The following is a 22,307-nucleotide window of genomic DNA, read 5'->3' as shown; positions in this document are numbered from 1 at the left end:
CACACCTGAATCCTCTTCCCGGCTCCTCCCTGCCAGCGTACTTCACGCCTCGCGGCCCCCGCTTCGCGGGCGCCGCTCGTAGGCGCTACTGGTGCAGTTATTCACCTTTTCCTTGGCGTTTGGACTGAGAGGTCGCTTTCCAGCCACAGCGGGACATTTGTTTTCATCGGAGCAGCACACCCTTCCGGGACTGCGAGGACCAGGTAGCCCGGCGTCAATCCGCCCGCCACACCTGAATCCTCTTCCCGGCTCCTCCCTGCCAGCGTACCTTACGCCTCGCGGCCCCCGCTTCGCGGGAGCCGCTCGTAGGCGCTACTGGTGCAGTTATTCACCTTTTCCTTGACGTTTGGACTGAGAGGTCGCTTTCCAGCCACAGCGGGACATTTGTTTTCATCGGAGCAGCGCACCCTTCCGGGACTGCGAGGACCAGGTAGCCCGGTGTCAATCCGCCCGCCACACCTGAATCCTCTTCCCGGCTCCTCCCTGCCAGCGTACCTTATGCCTCGCGGCCCCGCTTCGCGGGCGCCGCTCGTAGGCGCTACTGGTGCAGTTATTCACCTTTTCCTTGACGTTTGGACTGAGAGGTCGCTTTCCAGCCACAGCGGGACATTTGTTTTCATCGGAGCAGCGCACCCTTCCGGGACTGCGAGGACCAGGTAGCCCGGCGTCAATCCGCCCGCCACACCTGATTCCTCTTCCCGGCTCCTCCCTCCCTGTTTATTGGTATATAACGTGGTCTATCTGTGAACGCGCTAGCGGGACGCGCGCGGAGCGCAACCCGGAGCGAAGACCGGGCTAAGAGCGGGCCCTCAAGGCCCTCCGAGGCCGATCGAGGCAGGGCTGGGCCTGGTCTCTGTGTCCTTGGGTTTCAGGGGTTTCTCATTATTATAAGTGTAATGGCCCTGAGTGGGAGCGATTTGCCAGGGGACACGATGAGGGGCGTGGTAACTGGCCCTCTAGACAGTTATTTCAAGAAAAATATCCTACGGGTTGATGATCAAGGTGATACTATGGCTGAGCGTAGATCTGAACGACGACGCTCTATTGAGAATATGAAACGTAGGGCTCCAGGTGATCCTAATCCTCAGGTACCCGTAGACGTCTGCAATAGCTGTGGTAATAGCGACGTCCTTCCTTCTCAAGAGGATGTCCCGCTACTATTACGTGAGTGTTCCCCTACAAACAATGTTCCCAGTGTTCATGTTCCCAATGATTCCCCTCCCTTAAATGTTATAAAAAACCCCAAGGTCTCTAACACACGACCTCCAGGCCGGGGGTTACAAAATGGGAAAAAGGCTAAGATCCAGGCCACGAGGAAAATCTATGGTCCCCCACCTAGGAAAATTAGACGTAGGGAGGGGGTGGCCCTAATCAACCCTAGGATCCACCATTCGGAGTTTGGTAATTATACAAGGACTCGAAGTGAAACTGCTACAGGGCCAGCTATAGGGCCAGAAGGTAGGCCAATTCCGGCCACTTGTACCTTCTCTGGGGGCCCGGACTTAGTCGTAATTACTCAGGAGCCCACTCAGCCCACTGTTAACTCTCCGCAGGCGCCCGCTATTGACACTGTTTTTCTAACTAAACTGGGGGATATGTTCAGCACTCTCATATTGCCCATTATGGACAACCTGAAGAGGCTGGAGCATAGGCTCGAGAATATGGAATCCACACTGAGAAAACTGACAATAGTAGAAAAGGTGCAAACAAATGGCAATAGCCTCCAGGCCCCAGCACCTACTACTAATAACACTCGCCAAGAAACTTCTGATTTTAGTAGTAATGTATTTCAGGTTGGGGAACATACAACTCCTGACCGTGTTAGTAAGGGCCCTCGGATGCCTATGGAATTCCCAACTAGCAAGCTTGTTAATACCCCTGGGGAGATGATTAGTACAGCACCCCTAGGGATTACACGTCAGGAGCAGGATAGCTCCATGCGGGATCGGGGTCCTAGGTTCATTGGCCCTCAGGTTGATTTACCCCCAGAAGCCGTGCCCTTGGTGGTGGTTTTGACAGGGGTCCCGATATTGGCTGACAACAAGAGCGAAGATTTCTACCAGTTGAAAAACAAAATCATACACTGGTTAAGAATACATAGACCTATAAACAGGAATATTAATGGAGAAATATTATACGCCAGACGCCTCCCCTGGCTTGGTGGTAAAAGTAAGGACGTTGAAGGAGACATAGTCCTGATTAACTTTAGAGATCCACAAGTGGTTGATTTTATATTAAACTGGCCTTTAGGTAATGGTAACAGCCAAATTAGTCCTCGAGCCCTGACCTATTTTTACCCTAGGTCCTTGGTGTTACCCCCAACCTATGCCGGGAAAAACCATAGAGACTATTCAGCCATCCCCACAGCACCACATGCTATGAACCCGCGATTCGACCATCAAGGTTGGAATACGATACCTTTTAGAGGCTCCAGGTTCAACAAGCTGAGAGTGGACCATATGAGGCCATTCACGCCCCTAGAGCTAGGGAATAGGTTTGATGTCTTTTCCGGGATGGATGATTGCGATTGAAGATTACAGCATAGGAAGGGTAATCGGGATAGCCAAAGTTTAGGCAGATTAAAGGGGAGCGCAATTGTGATTCCTAAAGTAGCTGATGAATCCCAAACTAGCGATAGGGTATCTCCACCCCCGGTAATTGGAGCAGCTGTTGGTTTCCTAGCCGACACCCACCATCTATCTGTGGGAGGTAGTAGTTATGATACAGGTAAACAGATGCTAAACCAGGTAGAGCTTTGTGAAACAATCGAGTTAGGGGTAACGGCTGGAGAAAACAGAGTTAGCTTAGTCCCGTTTACTAGTGGTAAAAACGTAATTCATCTATTGTCTTGGAATATAGCAGGGTTGGGAAAAAAAGTGGTTCTCCCGGATTGGAACAACTTTATTGAAAAATTCGATATTTGTATGTTCCAAGAGACTTGGAGTTTATCACCAGTTTACAAAACTGGCTATGCTACCTATTGTGTGCCCGCCCTCAGTTGCGGATAAGGTAGACCCTCTGGGGGTTTGCACATTTGGATAAAAATAGATCTAAATTGGAATATCATAGTCCATGATTTGGAGTGTAGGGACATTCAACACCTTTCATTTCCAGGCCAGGTGAAGGGAAGCAAGGTGGAGCTATTCAACATTTATGCTAGAGGGAGCCAGGGAGTTAAAACGCCTTGTATATTTACGATCCTAGAACAGTCACTAGCTAATTGTACCCCAAACTCCCAAAAAATTGTGGGAGGTGATTTTAATTGCACATTCGAACCCTTAAGTGAGGATGACCCCTTGGGCATAGAGGAGGATGATGCAAGCTGATCTATCCCCTCGCTGGCACTGCCCCCGATTAAAAAGTGGTCCGCTAGAGCATTACAGATCAGCGCTCTTACTGTGGAACATAATCTAAGAGCAGTGAATGGTAGATCGCCTTCTGATAGGAATGGGGCGATGACGTTCAATAGACTTAACAGTCCATCCAGAATTGATTACATTCTACTGGACGTCACCATGTGGCGTGACTTAGTGGATATGGAGGTGGTTCCCTCTCAGGATAGTGACCACAACCCCCTATGTTTGTCGTTAGGGTGGAGAAATTTAACAGGTGGCCCAAATACTGCTCCACCGAAGATAACAAAGGAGGTAACTCCCTATGATGGTAACCGAAGATTAAAATGGGATAAGGTTGCCTCTCACCCAGATAAATTGATAAAGATTAAGGCGCACATTGATGTGTTGACTAGTGAGTTGGAGACTCTAGCCTTGGGGATAGGGGCTGCTCAGGATACACGCTTTCCTCTGGTATATAATAACACCATTGAAGAAGTAGGTAATTTATTTTTAATTAAGAGCAATAAAACAAAAGCTCCCAAACCCAGTAACCCCTGGTACACTACTAAGTGTCGGGTAAAAAGACGTGAGTTAGCTGCCGCCCTCCGTAAAAAGAATCAACCGCTAGTTAAAATAGTTAGGAGGGAGTATGCCCGCGAACTAGCACGGGCTAAAAAAGAGTGGGAGGAACAGCATTGGCAGGACCTTAAAAATGCATCTAAAATGAAAAATGGCTCACTGTTTTGGGACTTGATTAATAAGGCCAGAAATTTTAATAGGCCTCTGTTGACTAATCATATTACTAGCCAACAATGGCATTCCCATTTTTCAACAATTTACGGTGGTCAAGATGCACCCGAACCCTTTTTCCAGGATCCAGCCAATCGGGCCCCCCTCGTTGCCATGCTCGAGAATTCATTTGTGCCCTCTGAGATAGTAGTGGCCATAGGTCATCTAACCCCGAAGAAGGCAGCGGGCCAAGATGGTATTCCGGGGGACCTTCTTATGACCGACCCCACAACTTGGGCCACACTCATTGCTTTAATAATGAACCTAATAGCCAATGGACATCCCGTCCCTGACTCATGGAAGGGGGCAGAAGTGATTACAATTTTTAAAAAGGGTGACAGGGAGGACCCTGCCAACTACAGACCAATTAGTCTGATAGACGTGATTCAGAAAGTGGTTGGCAGGGTCATCATCTTGAGAGTAGGTGCATGGATGGAGGAGGAACAGGTCCTCTCTCACTTCCAGGCCGGGTTCCGGAAAAAAGTGGGCACAATGGACCAGGTCTTCCGCTTTTTTGCGATCTATTGGAAAACTGTGTTAATAAACCAGGGTAGTCTCTACCTGGCGTTTATAGATCTCAGGATGGCGTTTGACCTGGTCCCACGAGCTAGGCTATGGAAAGTTCTGGAGGAGATGGGCTTGCCGGGTTATCTTCTGGATCTTATAGTCAAGCTCCACGAAGAAAATTATGCAAGAATCAGATGGGGTGCCCAAGGCCAATTGACCGAGAGGATTCTTGTGAGGAGGGGAGTCCGCCAGGGATGTGTCATGGCGCCGACCCTATTTTCCCTATTTGTGAATGGTGTGGTGGATCACCTGAGGGATGAGGCGGCGGATGCGCCATCCCTGGCTGGGGAAAAAATACCAACTCTCCTCTTCGCGGACGATACCATTCTGATTTCAAAAACCCCGGCTGGTCTTCAAAAGCTACTTCATCGCTTTAGTGATTTTTGTAATGATAGGGGCCTTACAATTAATACCTCGAAAACGAAACTAATGGCCCTCTCCCCGTCCAGAAGATTTCGGAATAATTTTTCGCTCAATGGGGAGTCCTTGGATATGGTGGAGTCCTTTGATTATTTGGGTGTTAGGGTGAATAGTCGGATGCGCTGGAACGACCATCTGGCTAAAATGTTATTACATTTTAAAAGAACTGCTGGGGTGGTATTACGTGAGCATAGGGAGTCAGTGAGTAAACCCGCGGCCCCGGCCCTAGCCATTTATGAAGGCCAAATTCTGCCAAGTGCCCTGTACGGCTCGGAACTTTGGGGGTTCGAGAATGTCCAGGATTTAATCACCTCAGAAAACAAGTTCTTGAGAGATCTGGTTGCCTTACCAGCTTCTACCCCACTGACACCATTACGTTTAGATATGGGCAGGCGCCCCCTTAAAGAGTTAGTGCGCCTACGCCCTCTACTATTTTGGGCACGGCTGAGAAGGACGGAGGAGCTCAACAACTATGCTGACGCATTGGACGAACTTATCCTGTTGGATAAAGGCAACAGGATTAAGTGGTTGAGTAACCTACGGCAGCTGGTGGGACTTATAGGTCTAAGTGATCTATGGAAGAGCCAATCCCCGCCCCCGAAATTAGTTATCAAAAAGCTTTATTGGGAGTGGGTCCAGCTGGAGAGCTTGCGTAGAGGTGCTGTGGGTTCTCTCACCGAGCGGTTCCTAGAGATAAAGGGGACATCCCAATTTGAACTATTCCTTGATTACATCGAGAAACCACTGGATAGATCATTATACTTAAAAGTTAGGTATGGAACCCTACCTGCAAATGCCTTTACCTCCGGGTGGACTGCACAAGGTAGTTCATCAAAGGGGTGTCCGTGCTGTGCAGCCCCTAGTGAGTCTGTGGCGCACTTTATGTTTGCTTGCCCGGCTTACAGAGTATCCAGAAGAATTTGGTTAAAACTCTTATGCAGGGGCTTGGGCCTTCGATGTCACGTAATGGCACTGCGAGTTCTCTGTACCGACACATCCTCTTCATCAATGGTGTGTGGTGTCGCCAAATTTATTGGAAGTGCTTGGGTGATTCGTATGAGGAGATTAAAACTCCTGCTCACTATGCAGGCCGGGACGTCACAATGAAGGAATGGCTCAAGGGCTAGGTTAGTGGCCACTGCTATTTATTTAGTAGGTGAAATGTGTTGTTACGCAGAGTAAAATGATGTATTTTAATTAGTATTTTCTGTATTTAGAAATTTTTATGTGACCTCGTGTTGTACAAACTTTTAATGAAGATATATTTTGTATTTAGCAGCATGTGTCTACACAGGTCATGAATACTGTATATTACTTTTATGATGAAATTTTTTATCGAATAAAGTATCATTGACTTGACTTGACATCTGATTTAAAGGAACACATTTAATGGCTAACACAAATCGATGCAAGTCCTTCACTTACTCATGAAAACAAGGCCCATATGATATTCTAAATTTCAGCTAAATGAGTGTGATAGAGATGACACATTGCATAGTCCAACACAAATACAAAATCATCATCATATTTTTTCAAAGATGCCCCTTATCGTCTATTTCACGGACAAACCAGAAGGCTACATTGTGTCTCTATGAGAGTATAGGCGTTTATGTGATCTGCGCATACATATGAACTTTTAAGTGAATCTGTTCTAGACACGCTAAAACTATAGAATTTACATTGTCACGTTTTATCCACAATGGGCCTTGTTTTCATGAGTAAGTGAAGGACTTGCATCGATTTGTGTTAGCTAATGCCCTTTTGAAATCATTGGCTGTTGTACATCCTATAGTCGTTTTCATGTTACCGCGAGCTGAGTAATCAGATGCTCAAACTAAGTTGAACAATTAGTATCATAACAAGCGATTATTCTTAAAGGATCGGTCCAGGACCATTGTTTTTAGTGGGGCAAAGCAATACTTTTCACAGGGACTGTTGTATGTTACTTTGGGAGTAACAACACTTCTTATCAGGTCTCTATAGTTTTTATGGAGAGTGCAAAAAAGCACAGCAGCACAGTGCCTAAACTTCCCAATAAGGCTCATGCATCCTATTAAGAGTCCCCAAAGTAAAACTTCTCAGAAAAGACTGCATAACTTTATTGAACAGCACTAACATTTTTCAGGTATTCTGTTCACGGTCAAAGCTTTGATACATTTATTAGATGGTTCCAACACTTCTCAGCAAAGTTTGTGTATCTTTATATGAAAGTACAAAATCTATTCAGAAGTCCTGCCATACTTTTAAGGGAACAGTGGCACTTCTAGAAGGCCAATTATACTTTAAATAGACAGTATTAACATTTCCCAACAGGGCATAATAAGTTTACATGAAAGTATATAATCTTCTCAGTGGGGATGCTGTACATTTAAGTGAATCAGTACCAGCCCTTCTCATCTGGATGCTATACTTTTGTTGGGCCATGCTCACACTTCTCAGCAAGGCTGCCATATTTGCATTGAAAGGTTTGAGTATTAATAACTCTCATTTTGTAATGTGTTTCAATCCAGTAATGCTGAAAGGGTAGCACAGTGCATTATTAAATTACAGTTGACATTTGTGATTAGTCTTCAGGTTCAAATCCCAGCAACATTGCATTTAATCCTTTTATGGTTCATAAAATGATTACCAATTTTGTTTGGACAATAATAATTGTAATTATATTTTCATTGAAAAACGCTTAGACCTGTGTGCTACACTAATTTTATTTTTATTTATTTTGCCTTTAATTTCAAGTTCAAAAAACAAATACTGGTTATTTATTCATTCCTCTTTGTCTTGAAATGTAAAGGATTAGGAAAAGGAACATAAGAGTGCAGAGTTACATTTTGTTTTTCAATTAGAGGTCTCTCCAGTCCAATCACAGCATATTTCCTTAAAGAGGGCATACCAAGTGCTCCCAAGAAATGGCCTGGTGGTCCTTTAAATGCAGACACTACAAGAAAGACTTTGCAGAGAGAGTGCTATAGGCTAACATGAAGGGACTGCCAGACAATACGCCTCATGGCTTGGGGTTAATTGATGGTCTCGATGAATATCTATTAAAAAACTGCTTTATTTTTCATAGAGCTGAAGGCTCCAAAATTTAACCTTATGCCCCATAGTTGTGCTCAGTTCTTAATTTGTAAAACAAAAGTTCCGGGGCACTCGTCAGGAGGCCTCCGCAGTTTGCACCACGCATTGCTGCTGCACTTACTCAGCTACCAACCATCACACTGCTAAAAGTGTGATAATTAAGACTGTTCAAGGCAGCCAAAGCTTTAAAAATGGCTTGGGTGGCAGGTATTAGTGTTTTGAATTTATATTGAATTAACAAACAACTGTTTTTCTGCTCATCTTTAAATTACAGAAACAGTGCCACCATGTGGCAACTGTCACAAGGGCAGGTTCTGGCAATTAAGTGCCGGTGCCCAGCACAGGAAACCACGGGCTCAAATTAAGCACCAGTTTTGCTCTGTAGGACATACATGGGCTGTTCTGAGCACTAATCCCACAGGCTGCCGTGCTCCAAGACTGAGAGATTTACTAATGCAATACATTCTACAAGGTCAGGTTCGAAAGATGCTAAATGACTTTGTAAGGTGCACACTTCTGAATATGTAGGGCCCCATTCACAAAACAGAGGTACATTGTGACATATGTAAGTTATGCCTGTGTAATGTAATTTATATCTGTCAGCTATCTCTAAAGAAATCTCCATTTAGGCAGGTTAAATGTATGCAAACCGTAGATATTAGAATTACATCATGAAATTCTTGAATAACGCCATTTCACCATTTCCTCAGGTCTGTTTGCGTGCATTTTATGTATTACATAGGCTATACATTCCTATTTTGGAAAATAGGAAGAAATCTTAATTTTAATCAGTTTCCTGCACTGGCAGACTGGCATTCTGGTACACAAACAGTCCTAGTGCCACACACACACACACACACCTTTGCACCATAGTGCAAAGGTGTGTGCATGATATCTAGCATCAGTTTTGTATTGGAATGACAGCCATCCAGTACAAAATCTGTTGCCTAGATGGTTTTATTTACATTTCCCACATTGGAAGTGTGGCGTATAGTGCAGCACACATGCAATAAGTGAAACGTTTACTTAGAGGCTGCCTTAAAGCCAGGTCTGACAATCTGTTGATGCATAGAAGTGCAAAGGTGCACAAAGGGCAACTTTCCTGCGCAAAAAAAAGTTTTATGACAGTAAGCAAATACTTTATGAAGGCTTCGCACCGGTCAGCGCCCCTGTGCATCACTTTGCAGCAGTGACGTCTTGATAAATCTGCCACACAGAGGGCCATACTATCAAGAATGACAACAACATTATCGCCACTTTAGCGGCAGGAAACTGCCGCTAAAGCGGCGATAAGGGCCTTGATAATATGCCCTTGTGAATTCCAAAAGAAGCCCAGGTTTGATGTCCTTCGCACCAGATCCTGGGCTTCTATTGGAATTTACAAGGGCATATTATCAAGCCCCTTATCACCGCTTTAGCTGCAGTTTCCTGCCGCTAAAGCGGCGATAATGTTATCGCCATTCTTGATAATATGGCCCAGTGTTCTTATAGTTTAACATGCTGCAGGCACCTAATGTTAATGGCTGCTGTCCTGGACTCTAAATTTTTGAAAAATTCCACAGGATGTAATACAAAACCTTCAGGTTTTTTTAGCCACCTTGTCAAAAAAATTGTCTGTAAAATGAATAGTTTGATGATATGTTTTACAAATCGATCATGGAGCAGAACTTCTCTAAAAGGAGAATCAAACACTCACTGTGATTGATTGATTGATTGAGGGGGGCTGCTGCTAACCGAACGTTTTCACACTGCTTTTGACTACCTATCCAGTAACCAAGACCCCAAACTTCAAATTGCTGCATGTTTTTTCAATTGTAAAGCATTATTATTTTACAATGGTTAAAAGCCTCATCTTTTGTACCAAATATCCGAGGTTATACAAATAGGGCGATCTTAGTTAAAGGGAAAGAAAAGTCTGCCTCTTGGAATGTTTATTTAACCATGCAGACCATTTCTCTCACTTGCATGCAAGATGAACTTATTTCGACATATATGAAGCACAGACACATACAGAGCAATTCAAGTAAATTATCACGCTTCCTGGCCTGTGAAATTCAAGGGGGCGCAACAAAAAATCTGTCTGGTCCCACCCTTAGAGACCCCCACACTTCTCCCCCATAACTACGGGCCTGCACACAGGGGAAAAATTCCTAAATATGAAGAATTTTCAACTGCCACCATGGAAGCGGTTTTAAGTACATCAACCTGGTGTATCAGCCAACCAAACTAAAAATCATGGTTAACTGTTGGGCAAAGTGCATTATGTTTACGCAATTGTGTGATATTTTTGCATATGTAGTCTCAATTCCTATCCATACCAAAATCTAAGCATTGTTTTTTCTATGCACAATCCCTGGTGCACCTGCCCAAACACTTTTCCCGCCCTTTCTAAATATATATTTTTTTTACTTTGACTCATGCTAAGTTTCTGTCTGTAGAGCGGTGGCATAGTAGGCAGTGCCATCCTCTTCTCACCCACATACCTTTTATTTTGTGTCGGATTAAAGTTGCATGTTGATGTATAAAATACTGGTATACAGTCGGTAGCTGTACTGAAGTACTAGGGACAGACAAACAGGACACAATATCTCTAGAGTTTGTTAAGGCAGATGATGTTTGAGCAGGCGACCAATCCAACTGAGTGGTGGAAGTAGGTGGGGTGTTATCCTGCTGGTGGCATATAGTGCCCATTTCACCAAGGTAAACTTAGACGTTTGGTCTAAACTTAGACCAAACATCTAAGTTTACAACTTTGGGAATTCACAAAGGGCATTTACGAGTACTATCTTTAAGTCCGCACTTTGGGGCGGAGATCTGGCGGACATGAAGATAGTACTCATAAATGTCCTTTGTGAATTACCAAAGTCGTAAACTTAGACACTCGATCTAAGTTTATGCTAAAACGTCTAAGGTTACCTTTGCGAATTGGGCCCATAGATGGAACACTTTGGTGTTCACGTAACATCTTCCCTTCCTACTGAATCTGTGCCAGTTCTGTTGTTAAGTGCAAATAGATTGTGAAATTACTAGGAGTCCATGAAACCTGCTTACAATTCATCTCTGATGCCATTTTCCTGTTATTAACTTGTGTATTAAGAAAATAATGGAGATATTAAACCTGTGGAGGTCAGCAGAAGAATGTACCTCAATGACTCCTCTCTTCCCATGTAAGAGATCAGTATTAGCAATTATTCATATTTTAACATTTTAATTAGAGGTACTCATCTATTGATTTTGATTAGTAAGTCACTATTGTTTATCACTGCAAACCATATGGTAATATTCTTTATTGTTTTAATATGTTTTAGTTGTTCAAGGTTAGCTAATATTGTTTATAATAATTTTATTTTAGTAGGTAAAATTATTAATAACAACTACAACTCAGGCGTTTGTCATATAGATATGTATGTAGGCAAATTTCAAGTGGATTTATAAAGAAGGCAAATTGAGCTTAAAACCAATAGAGCATTATTCAAGAAGGTGGGGTGGAATAAAATATTGAAAAAGCAATACGTCGTCACATGGTATCCAACGGGGGCTGGGCAGGACAATGGGTCTGTTAGTGGTGATGGAAAGAGCATTTCTTGAAGATGAGTGTCTTTAAATTCGTTCTGAAATGGTACAATGAAAGAGTTGGTTTCAATTGTAGCATCATAACCTTGAAGGGATTTTCACATGGGGTTTCCTTGGCTGACGCTGCGCCTACACTAAATACCGTCTATGGGCGTCCAAATGTAACCTCATAGGTACAAAACAAAGTCTCAAGAATGCATTCCCAAACTCAAAGAAATTTTAGTTTCTGTGCTTGAAAACCTTGCGTTTTCTTAAAAATACTTTCAATTAAGCTTTGCACAAAGGGTTGTAAAATTGTATGGAGAAACATACTTTTGATGGAGAAGTATAGTGTTGCTATAATGGGCCCCCTGGTGCTTTTGGCTGGATGGGACAGCCCAGGCTGTCTTTGGGCTAGTTTAGGGCTATAAACGTTGGGCTGGTTTGAGGCAATTTAACCAGCTATTTTCCTGTCACTGGCCACCATTTTAGGTAGAGTGACATGGTGACCCGTGATCAGGACATTAGTGAAATTTAGATTAGTGAAGTTTATTGTTACATTTGGGTCAGTGATGTATTTGGATAAGCGGGTCAAACAAGCCATGCACCTGCTGCCAGATGCAGGTCTCATGGATCTGGTAACCCTGAGCGTGCAGGTTTCGGTGCACCCGGCAAGGCATGCTGTGGGGGTGTGGCTGCGGCACTTATGGCGTGCTCTAATGACAGAGGGATGGAGTGGGAGGTAGGACATGGCTGGGGGCAGAGTGTGGTGGCACAAGAGAGATGTGGGAAGGAAATAGTGTCAGGGTCCTTGGACATGGGGGTGGCTGGAGAGGTTCCTACGGGACTTGTGACATAGCTAATCGAAGGAAGGAGAGTAGTGGGTTTGGGGAAGTGGAGGCCAAGTGGGCAGGAGGGGGAGCGGAGGTCTGACATGTCAGCAAAGAATCAAGCAGTAGGTCCCACCACAGCACTAGTAGCAGCCATGTTGGAAGGGAGCGAGGACGAAGCCAGACATGATGAAGAGGGGTAGGGGGAGGAAGGGGAGAGCAAAGATGGAAGGTTAGGACACCTCTCAAGGTGTACTCAAGGGGAGTCAGGGGAGGGGCACGGCCTCAGCGAGAAGGTAGGGCACTCAAAGGGGGGTACGTTGGTGGTGGCAAGACATTGGTGAGATGAGGCGACGAAGAAGCAGGGGCTCCACGAGTCAAGGAGAGAGGAGTGTGCTGGCTTTGCATCTCAGAGCAGGGCAAAGAACAGATAGGCAGGGGCACTAATTCCGGCACTCTGGACCACCCTTATGTTTTGCAGGCATGTTGCAACAAAGGAGAGCAGACTCAGGTGATTCATATGTGGCTCATTGTTCCCAAGAGCAAGGGATGGCAGGTTCTAGTGCGGCCAGCCGGAGGCCAACATGGCATAGTGACGTTGCTGTCATATGAAAGTCTGGGGTGGCCTCGGCAGTGCAGCAACCCAGATGGGTCAGTGCAGCCCCTGCAATGGAGGGCCGCCATTCATGCGGCACCGAGGAAGGCAGTTAAGAGGGCTTATAACGGCCCCTGGATATCCCTTAGTGGCAGAAAAGGGGCTGGCCACAAGGGACCCGATGCAATTGGATACACAGGCTAGGTTACCCAAAGGCGTGTGAGAGTGCGTTGACCCGCATCAGCAGTTGGACTATGAGGAGAGGAATCTGAAGGGGAACTAGTAGAGGGTGTACCAATAGACAAAGAAAAACGCCTCTGGGGCAAAGTGGGGCATGGGGGGGGTTCCTCGAATGTTGTGACTAGTGTGTTGCAGGACGGACCTGCTGATCTGGGAACTCATCAAAAGGTGAAGGTGGACATGGAACCCTTCCAGATGGTCAGGGAGCTGGATGCAGTGCCTAGGACGACCTTGATGTCAGGTAAGGGCATTAGTAGAGGGATATCGGGGGGTAAAAAGTACGGTATCCAGTGGGGTGGAGGCATGGGGAGACAGGGGAAATGGAGAGGTACGCTTGAGAAAGTGTCTGTACGTCAAAGAGGTTGGGGTGGGGACAGACATATAGCTCTTAGCGGCAGAGGCAGTGACGGGCAGGGGCAAGTCCAAACAGGAAAACGGGGCCAACCCAGATCAAGCGACCCAGATTGCATCAGCTACACCGCAGGCAGGAAGTGGCGGGATCGGATCGTGGGAGCATCAGGACAGGAAGGGGAGCCAAGGAGAATAAGGAACTTAAAATTAAGAAGCTCCTGTACATGGGGGCAACAAAACCCTTGGTTGCCTATTTAATGCTGGCTACCAGGGAGTAACTATGGAAAGGGAAGTATGTGGAGATGCTGAAGCTGCTCCAAAGGGATCTGCAAGCAAGGAAGAGGAATATGAGCTGTCCAAGTCGCCCAAGGTGCCAGCAACAATAGAAAATTGGATAGCGGCATTCTTGATTGTCCCGAGTGTATACAGGAAAAAATACCCGAGACGGTGAAAGTAAATTTCAAATAAAAGAATGTGATTAGAAGGGCTCAGAATACATATTGGGGCAAGGCATGGGCTTAATATGATGAGGAGTTGTGCACACATTTAGCGTGGGATCCAGAGGCAATGTGGGTAGAAATTGACAAAGATCTGTGGCATCAGACAAAAGGCACGGAGAAATTCATGAAGACCTTATTTACGGCTGTTGGCCACCCTCTGGTATACTGGCCCTGTCAGTAGCGCTCCTCCAGATGAGGGATTAGGGCAGGAGCAAAGCCACAAGGGGGCATGCTCAGGACATTCTGGAATTTCAATATAAGGGTATGTACAAGGGAGTACTAGGTGTTCTGGCATGAGTGTTCCAAGTGTGGAGGGAAACACACACTGTTGCAGTGCTACGGAGAAGAAGATAGCAGTCAGGGGCAACAGACTGGGCAGAATGAATGCCAAGGCCAGCTGACAGCACCCAGGTAATCAGGCACCAGGGAGTTCAGGGTTCACATGGGAACATGGGCAAGGGCTCATACACCAAATGAGGTAGAGCAGATTGATTACTAGTTGGCCCCATACCACAAATGAGAAGATGCTGATTTGTTGATTGCAGGTTCTCAGGAGAGTTTCAGGTTTGGCTATGAAGGTCCAAGAGTACACCTGTGGGGGGATAATTTGAAGACAGCACGGTCACACAAACAGTTGGTGCAGGCAAAGCTTCAAAAAGAGGTATAGGAGGGTAGGATAAAGGCCTCTTCCAGTGCATGGTCAATGCAGGACCTGATTGTCTCACCCATTGGCATGATGTCAAAGAAAGAGAGGGGGCAAATCATGCTAATACAATACTTGGCATGTCTGGAAGAGGTCTCAGTCAATGATTCCATATCGGAAGAAGGGGCATCATTGTCGTATTCGTCCGTGGCCGTGGCCATGTCAGAGCAAGTGGGTCCTGGGGCTTTGTTGGCAAAGTGGAATATAAAATGCCAGTACAGCCAGAGGACTTCGAGTTGCTGGGGTGCAGTTTGATGGCTCATGGTATGTAGACAAAACCCTCCAATGCGCTGCTCCATTTCATGTGTGCTGTTTGAGAGATTCTGTATGTTCTTGCAATAGAGCTTCACAAGGCAGACAGGGAAGGCCACGGTAACACACTACCTAGACAATTTATTTTTTGTGGGTCAACTCGGTTCTGCGGGCTGTCGACAACAGTTGGCAAGTTTTCAAGAACTTATGGGTGACATTGGGGTGCTACTGGCACAGGAGAAAATAGCCGGGCATGCACAGTGCTGTCATTTCTGGACATTGGGCTAGATTCAGTAGCCATGGAGGAGAGTCTCCCGGTGGACAAAAAAGTACGTATGCAGCTGTTGCTAGACGCTATGCTACAAAAGCAAAAGGTGACAGTCAGGGAGGCACAGGCTGCTCTAGGCCATCTCAACTTTGAATGCAGGGTAGTGAGGGCTGGGACGACTTTTTGTAGGCAGCTTGGTTTGTCATTAGCAGGGCTGTCCCTGCCTCATCACCACATTAGATTGTTGGCAGAAGCAAAGGAGGATCTACATATGTGGTGCCAGTTTTTGGAGGAGTTCAATGGCATCCCGATTGTAACCCCACAGGACTGGGAGTCGGACATATAGATACCCTTGGATGCCATGGAAGGGCTAGGTTTCGGTTTGTATTGGGGGGCAGATGGTGTGTGGAGGAGTGGCCTCTGGACTGGAAGTGGGGGACAGGGGAATAGCCTTCCTAGATTTGTTTCCCCTAGTAGTGGCTGTGATGCTTTGGGTTAGACAAATGGCTCACAATATGGTACTTTTCTGAATTGACAATATGGCAGTGGTTCATGTGGCCAATGACTATCCTCCTGAGATGAACAGTTGCTCAAACTGTTGAGGGTTTTTGTATTGGGTTACTTGAGACATTATGTAGTTTTCAGTGTTAGGCATGTGCCGGAGGTGGGGCGGGGACAATGACATTGCGGATGCTCTGTCTCATTCACAATAGGAGAGGTTCCATGGGCTGGCCATGGACACAGACTAGGACAATACCCCAATGCCAGGAGCAATATGGAGCATAGGCAAAAAAGAATGCTTCAGTTGGTGGTAGGGTCTCTGGCAGAATCCACCAGAAAGCCGTACACGCAGGCTTGGCAGAGGTGCTTAGACAGTGCGACTAGGCAAAGGTCTGAGATATGGCACAGGGAGGAGGACATAATTCAGTACTTACTGGCATTGATCGAAAAAGGGTTATGCAGGATCACAATTGTAGGGAAATTTGTAGGAATTGCATTAATGGGCAAGCTCCTGTAAGGCTATGTGTCTTCAGTCGGGGAGTCGGGGAATAGGATGCAGGAGGGTTGGGCAAGAGAACGGGGCTGAAAGCCAGATTTTGGAGGTCATTGTCACAACAGCTCTTGGGAAAAGCGGTGGGGGTCTTGCCGGACTTATGCAACAGCAGGAAGAAGAGATGTCTGTTCTCTACACTAATGTCTTGGATGTTTTCTGAGGACTTCAGAGCGTCTAAATGGTAGGGAGGGGGGATCAGTATGGGAGGATGTTGGGGACAGGAGGTATAGTTTGGAGTTGCTCATTCAGCAGTCTAAGACTGATCAGAGAGCCAGAGGGGAGACAGTATCTTGCAGTCTTTCCCATTTTTGAGACTGTGCCAGATGAGGTTGGCTAACAACTTCAGGGCACTTACCAGGGCATCAAAATGAGCAATGTTAGGGCACATGAATGGCAGAGGGGTGACGTCTTTCCAACTACTAAGTGTTTTGATGAAATCACTGTCAGAAGTGAGGAAACCTTCGGGACAATATGGCACTCACTTGCTCAGGATTTGGATGGCCACAGAAGTGGCATGACAGGGATGGGGCAGGGGCAGGATTATGCAAATTGGGTAGGTGGTCATCAAAGTGTTTTCAGCAGTACGTGAGGTTGGAACAGAGAGAATGCTAATAGTGTATCTTTTGCCTGGTGTCTCAAATATACTGCTCATTCCAGGTGCAGTGGCTGGCCCGGACTCAGTAGGACTATTGATTTGGATGGTAGGACATTTGTTTGTTAAATGGATGGCGGGCTATGAACTTCAGAAGGGGCAAGGAGCTAATTTGGGTTTCAATCGTTGGTTGGTTAACATCACTTGGCATGGCAAAGGTGGCATGCAGTGGCACGAATTGTTGGAATGTTTGAACAGGTTGTTGCAGAGGCACACATGTCCGGATATTTTGATGCTGCACTTGGGGGAGAATGATATGGTGATAAAGAAAGGGCTGACATTATTGAAGGAGATGAGGGGGATCGCTTAGAAATTAAGAGGCAGTGGGCAGGCAAGTTGGCAACCTTATCTTCTGGAAGGAATTTATTCCTAGGAGGCAATGGAGAGGGGGGGACAGGTCAGCAGCTTTTAATAAGGCCAGGTGCAAGGTGAACTGGGACATGCGGTTTTTCTGTTGGAAGGAAGGTTTTGTGGATATCCACAATTAAGATATGACGCTCTGGAGTTTTTTTAGTGGGGATGGGGTTCACTTGTCCAACTATGGGATGGAGCTATACATAATGCAGGGGAAAGAGGTGCTGGAGGACACACTAAAAGGGACAGGGGGGAGCAAGGATTCCTGGAGGGGACAGAAAGTCAGTGCCTTTCTGTGTGGCGATTGGCACTTTCACTTGCCATGTTTCTAGATAAAGATGATTGTGGTAAATTTAGGGAACCAGGACAACGGGGGGTGGCAATAAAGTTAAACCTGGAGTAATTAAGATGTTACAAGTTAATGTTTCGGATACTTAGATCGTTAGATGTTAATATATGTCAGTTAAAGTGTGAAGAGAGTGAAGGCCAACTATTTAATAACAAGATAGGCACTACAAGGTGGCAAGTTAAAATGTAAGGAGGAGGGATCGTTAAAGGGAGGGGGCTAAGGACATAATATAATGATTGCATAGTGAGGTTTAGTTTGTTAAGGCTAAGGCCTTGGGTCAATCTGTGATGTGCATCTGTTTTCAATAAAGTGGCCTCTTTCAAACACTAAAACAGCAAATATGTGGTCTGTGCTTCTCCCCTTTATGCCAAAGTATGTAACGCTAAATAGAGTGGTTGTTTGATGTAGTTAGAGGAAGTACATTTTAATTCACAAACCACCTGTTTGCATGTTTTTCAAGGAGAAAATATGAAGATATAAAGCCACAATTTATGTAAAAGAAAATCAGCTATCACAGATCCCTATTGTCAAAAAAGTTGGGAAACATATTTTTTCATTTGAACCTGGCTGCACTATGATTTCCAGGGTATCATCTATCAACGCTATTTCAAGCTAATTTATATTTCAAAAACACTACCCCGCTCAACCACACATTGGTACCATCACAAACTCAGTGGGCCAAACACAAAGCAAGGTTTGTGCTATTTACCACATTGTCTGGTGGTCTGTATTCTCTTTTATGCTGTGTCCCTTTTACATCCTTTGTAATTTTCATCCTCCATAATCTAACAATATGCACGGTGCTCAAATATCAAATGTGTTAGACCAGCGATTCTCATTGGGTCCCTGAGTCCTAGAAAATGTTAAAATATTGACAGATTAATAGTGTATATAAATAAAGAAGCAACATTTAAAATGGAAAATGGAAATTTTAAAATGTTCCATAAATGTGAAGGAATTTAAATTTAGAGGCTAAAAATTAAGTTGATGTCCTCAGATTGATTAGTGGAAATGCATCAAACAAAATACAGGTCCACATGTATTAACATTTGTAATAGCGATTACCTAATTGTGACTTTCTTGGGATTCACAATTAGGTAATCACTTTTCCAAATGTATGAAACTCATAGAGTTTCATTTAGGGATTCTTAGGGGTTCACAAATTGACCTACCTCATTCATTTTAATAAGGTAGATCGCAATTTGCGACTCCCTAGGAATCGCTAAAATCACGTAGATGGTTGCCTTCTAGGGTCAGTAGACCACCATGTCCGTGATTGCTTTTCAATAAATCAATCGTGCTTTTTTAAAAGCAGCCCATTCTACTTAAAGGAAAATGGGCTGCATTTAAAAGAAAAAAATGAAAAGTGTTCTTTTCATTTTTTAAGAACAGGCAGTGGTCGTGGGACTACTGCCTACTCTTAAAATTCGTTTTTACCACCATTCCAAAAGGGGAAGGTGTCCCTTGAGGTCCCCACCCCATTTGCGAATGGGTTATCACCAACTTGAAGTTGGTGTTAATATGCAAATAATTTGCGACTGCATTCATGGTCACAACGATTTATACATATCGCTGCTATAAGGCATTTGGATGGGATGTCCTAAACATGCCCTTTCCAAATACTGAATCACAAAACCATTTTGTGATTCGGTCACAGGTTACAGAATCGCAAAATGGGATTTGATACATGAGAAACGTCTTTTTCTGCATTCGCAAAAAGGCCGATTCTGCGAATCGGCCTGTTTGCGAATGCAAAATAGATACATAAATGTGGCCCATAGTATGGAAGATGGATCGACTTTGTTGAATTTAGAAAAGACCCAACCTTCCTAATACAATGATTATTTTAATTTTTTTACATTTGTTTGTGAATTAAATAAAATATTTAATAATGTGTGTATTTGTTTGATGAATGCTTGTTTCTGTATATTTGTGTGCTGTTTTGAGGTTCAAATAATCAAAACTGCTTAAGCCAGTAGCTCCAGCCTCCAGTAAAAACTAAGGGCCCGATTACAACGTTTGGTGCAGTGGGAGCAGGCGATACACCACTGCCATGCTTCCACTGTGCCAAAGCCGTGGTCGGACCGTCCGCCAGATAGGAGTTTCCTCCTGTTTGTCGAGTATTTCTTTTGCTGTTCCACAGCAGTCCCTCAGAAAACGGACACTGCAATTGGAACACCAAAAACAGACCCTGGAACTGAGGTGCATGCATAAAGGCTGGCACATATTGTGCCCCCCTGCATGCATCCAAATGGCGTGAGGCACCAGGGGGTCCTGTAGTGGTGTCTTTCTTTTCTCTCTGCCACGGGTTTCATGGTGGGGGAACCGCCATGAGAACCATGGCAGAGAGGAAACTCGTAATATGCTTGGTGGGACCGCGGCTGTCCCGCCAAACATACTGTGGCATCAAGCCCGCAGTGCCGCTGCCAGGAAACAGTGGTTCCCTGGCAGCATCGACTGTCCCAGGGCTGTCTGATCTCCCAACTCGCAATGGAGCGTCCGGATCAATAGTGCGGCTGTGGCTTAACAGTCACTGCTGCACCACCACAAGGAGGACTGCGAGACTCGTAATTAGGGCCACTGTGGGTGTCCCCGGATTCCAATAATGATTTATGGGGTCCCTGGATTCAAGCAATGATTGAGTTGGGGTCCACGAAAATCACAAGTTTAAGAACCAATGTGCTAGACAGTTGAATAGTTTCTTGCATTCTGTTAGATTTCCTGAACAAATAAGCACATGAGTGATTCACCTAGTTATTGTTCTTGGTGTTCATTATTTTAACCCATTTCTACCGTTATTAAAAACTAAGGAGATAGTTATCTTTGGACGTAGTAATTATTCATTCATTTGTCTCAGAACGGGAAAGCAATACCTAGTTTTTGGTTTGCATATCTATTATACTGAATTCCCCATTGCTGCAGAAAAATCTAGTTCTCTCATTTTTCAGAACACTAATACTGGTCTAGTGAAAGTGGGGGAGGAATTCTATTTTCTTTAAAATGATTGCCAATATAAGACACAATTAGCATATTCAAGAAAGAAAAGAGAATATATTTAGATCGAATCTACGACTACTTACTGATTACTTTAGATTTTGGCTTCGTTGTTTCTAGAATAAACATAAAGACACAATGAAGTGTTAAACTTACAAATTAAAATAAAGAGAACAGAACAGTTATTTAGCTCTGAATGTCGCATTTACAAATTATGCTAGCTAGCCACTTCACACGAAAAGACTTCAAACCCGTTTTTTCTTTAACTCTAGTGGTATGTTTAAAGAAAAGTGAGTCACATCCAGTGTAATCATCTAGCTGCAGCCATTTCAGGAGTTTATTCAATCTATCCTCGCTCCTATTACAGTCTGGTCTTCCTCATTTTCCCCTATGACTTGTATTATACTATTTTCAAAGCTTAATTCTGAATAACAATCTTTAAAAAACAATGTACCTGTGGCATAAGCATCATAATGTCTTTTTTTTTGCTTTCTCTAAATTTCAGTGTTTGAACAAACTTTAACATAGTTTAAGAGACTTGTGCAAAGTTAGATATATCCTATCCGACAAGGCACACTTGTTGTACTTCAAAGGGGACACGGCCTGAGAAAAATGTTTTGAATTTAAATGTCACCATATTGGCAAGACCTTTTCCAAGCAACTGCGTACTTGGCCAGAAAAACCTGCATAAGAAGAAAGCGGGACCATATGGTGGCAGATGGTCAGAACATTATTTAAATTTTGAAAATTACCCTCTGGTGGTAGATCCACCTTAACTTATGCTGGCCTCAAAAACTTCACAAGACCAAATGAAGCTATTTTTAATATATGGCTACAAGGTCTACAAAAATTAGGTTAAATACAAAATGATTTGCAGTGACGTCTTGTATAGTGCATCAGACTGATGTAACAACATTTATTTATTGCAGTATTTCCACAATGCTGCATGACCTTACCAATATTATTGTGCCTTGCAACATGGATACACACATTTTGCAGGTTTAGAAGCTGTGAATCAATGGAGATCAAATGTGTGAAGAAATGAGGCAATGTAGAAGGAGAGAACGGTGTGCTGTGACTGTCTGTCTTCTTTTATTTTTTGAGGAAATTGTTAGAACTGGGTGCTGCTGTGCTCATCCTACCCTTTTCGCCCTGCCCTCCATTGTAGGCACACCACATAGGCACTCACCCACAAGTACAAGAATAAGTGGCGTCTGGATACTTCAGCAGCTGGGAAAACTACAATGGATACTGTGACAGTCCACTAAGTGAGCACTTCTAAGATACACCAACAAAATACAAGGTCCTTGCAGCTGCAGGACGGCAAGCTCTGGCTTTCAGAGTACAGCTCACTCATCTGCCCCCCACACAAACTTAAAACCAATAACTAATCACAGTAAGACCATTAAAAAAGCACAGCCACATAG

At 44.5% G+C, this 22,307-nt stretch overlaps 1 protein-coding gene across 50 annotated transcripts in view; it reads right to left on the bottom strand.

The window, feature by feature from the left end:
- The window catches only part of LOC146820883 (uncharacterized), a 1,936,624-nt gene that overhangs the window by 742,945 nt on the left and 1,171,372 nt on the right, over positions 1–22,307 (bottom strand). For 38 of the 50 annotated variants that reach the window (XM_085611721.1, XM_085611696.1, XM_085611722.1 and 35 more), the window contains one exon: positions 20,967–20,996. The exons of the other annotated variants lie outside the window; for them this stretch is intronic. In XM_085611721.1, the coding sequence (XP_085467847.1) occupies positions 20,967–20,996 (30 nt within the window). The remainder of the gene's footprint in view (positions 1–20,966; positions 20,997–22,307) is intronic. 50 annotated transcript variants of the gene reach the window in all.

The sequence above is a fragment of the Triturus cristatus genome, chromosome 6, assembly GCF_964204655.1.
Source record: "Triturus cristatus chromosome 6, aTriCri1.1, whole genome shotgun sequence".
In the NCBI taxonomy this organism is placed as follows: Eukaryota; Metazoa; Chordata; class Amphibia; order Caudata; family Salamandridae; genus Triturus; species Triturus cristatus.
The sequence above is the reverse complement of the archived record's forward strand: the minus strand, read 5'-3'. Positions and strand labels throughout refer to the sequence as shown.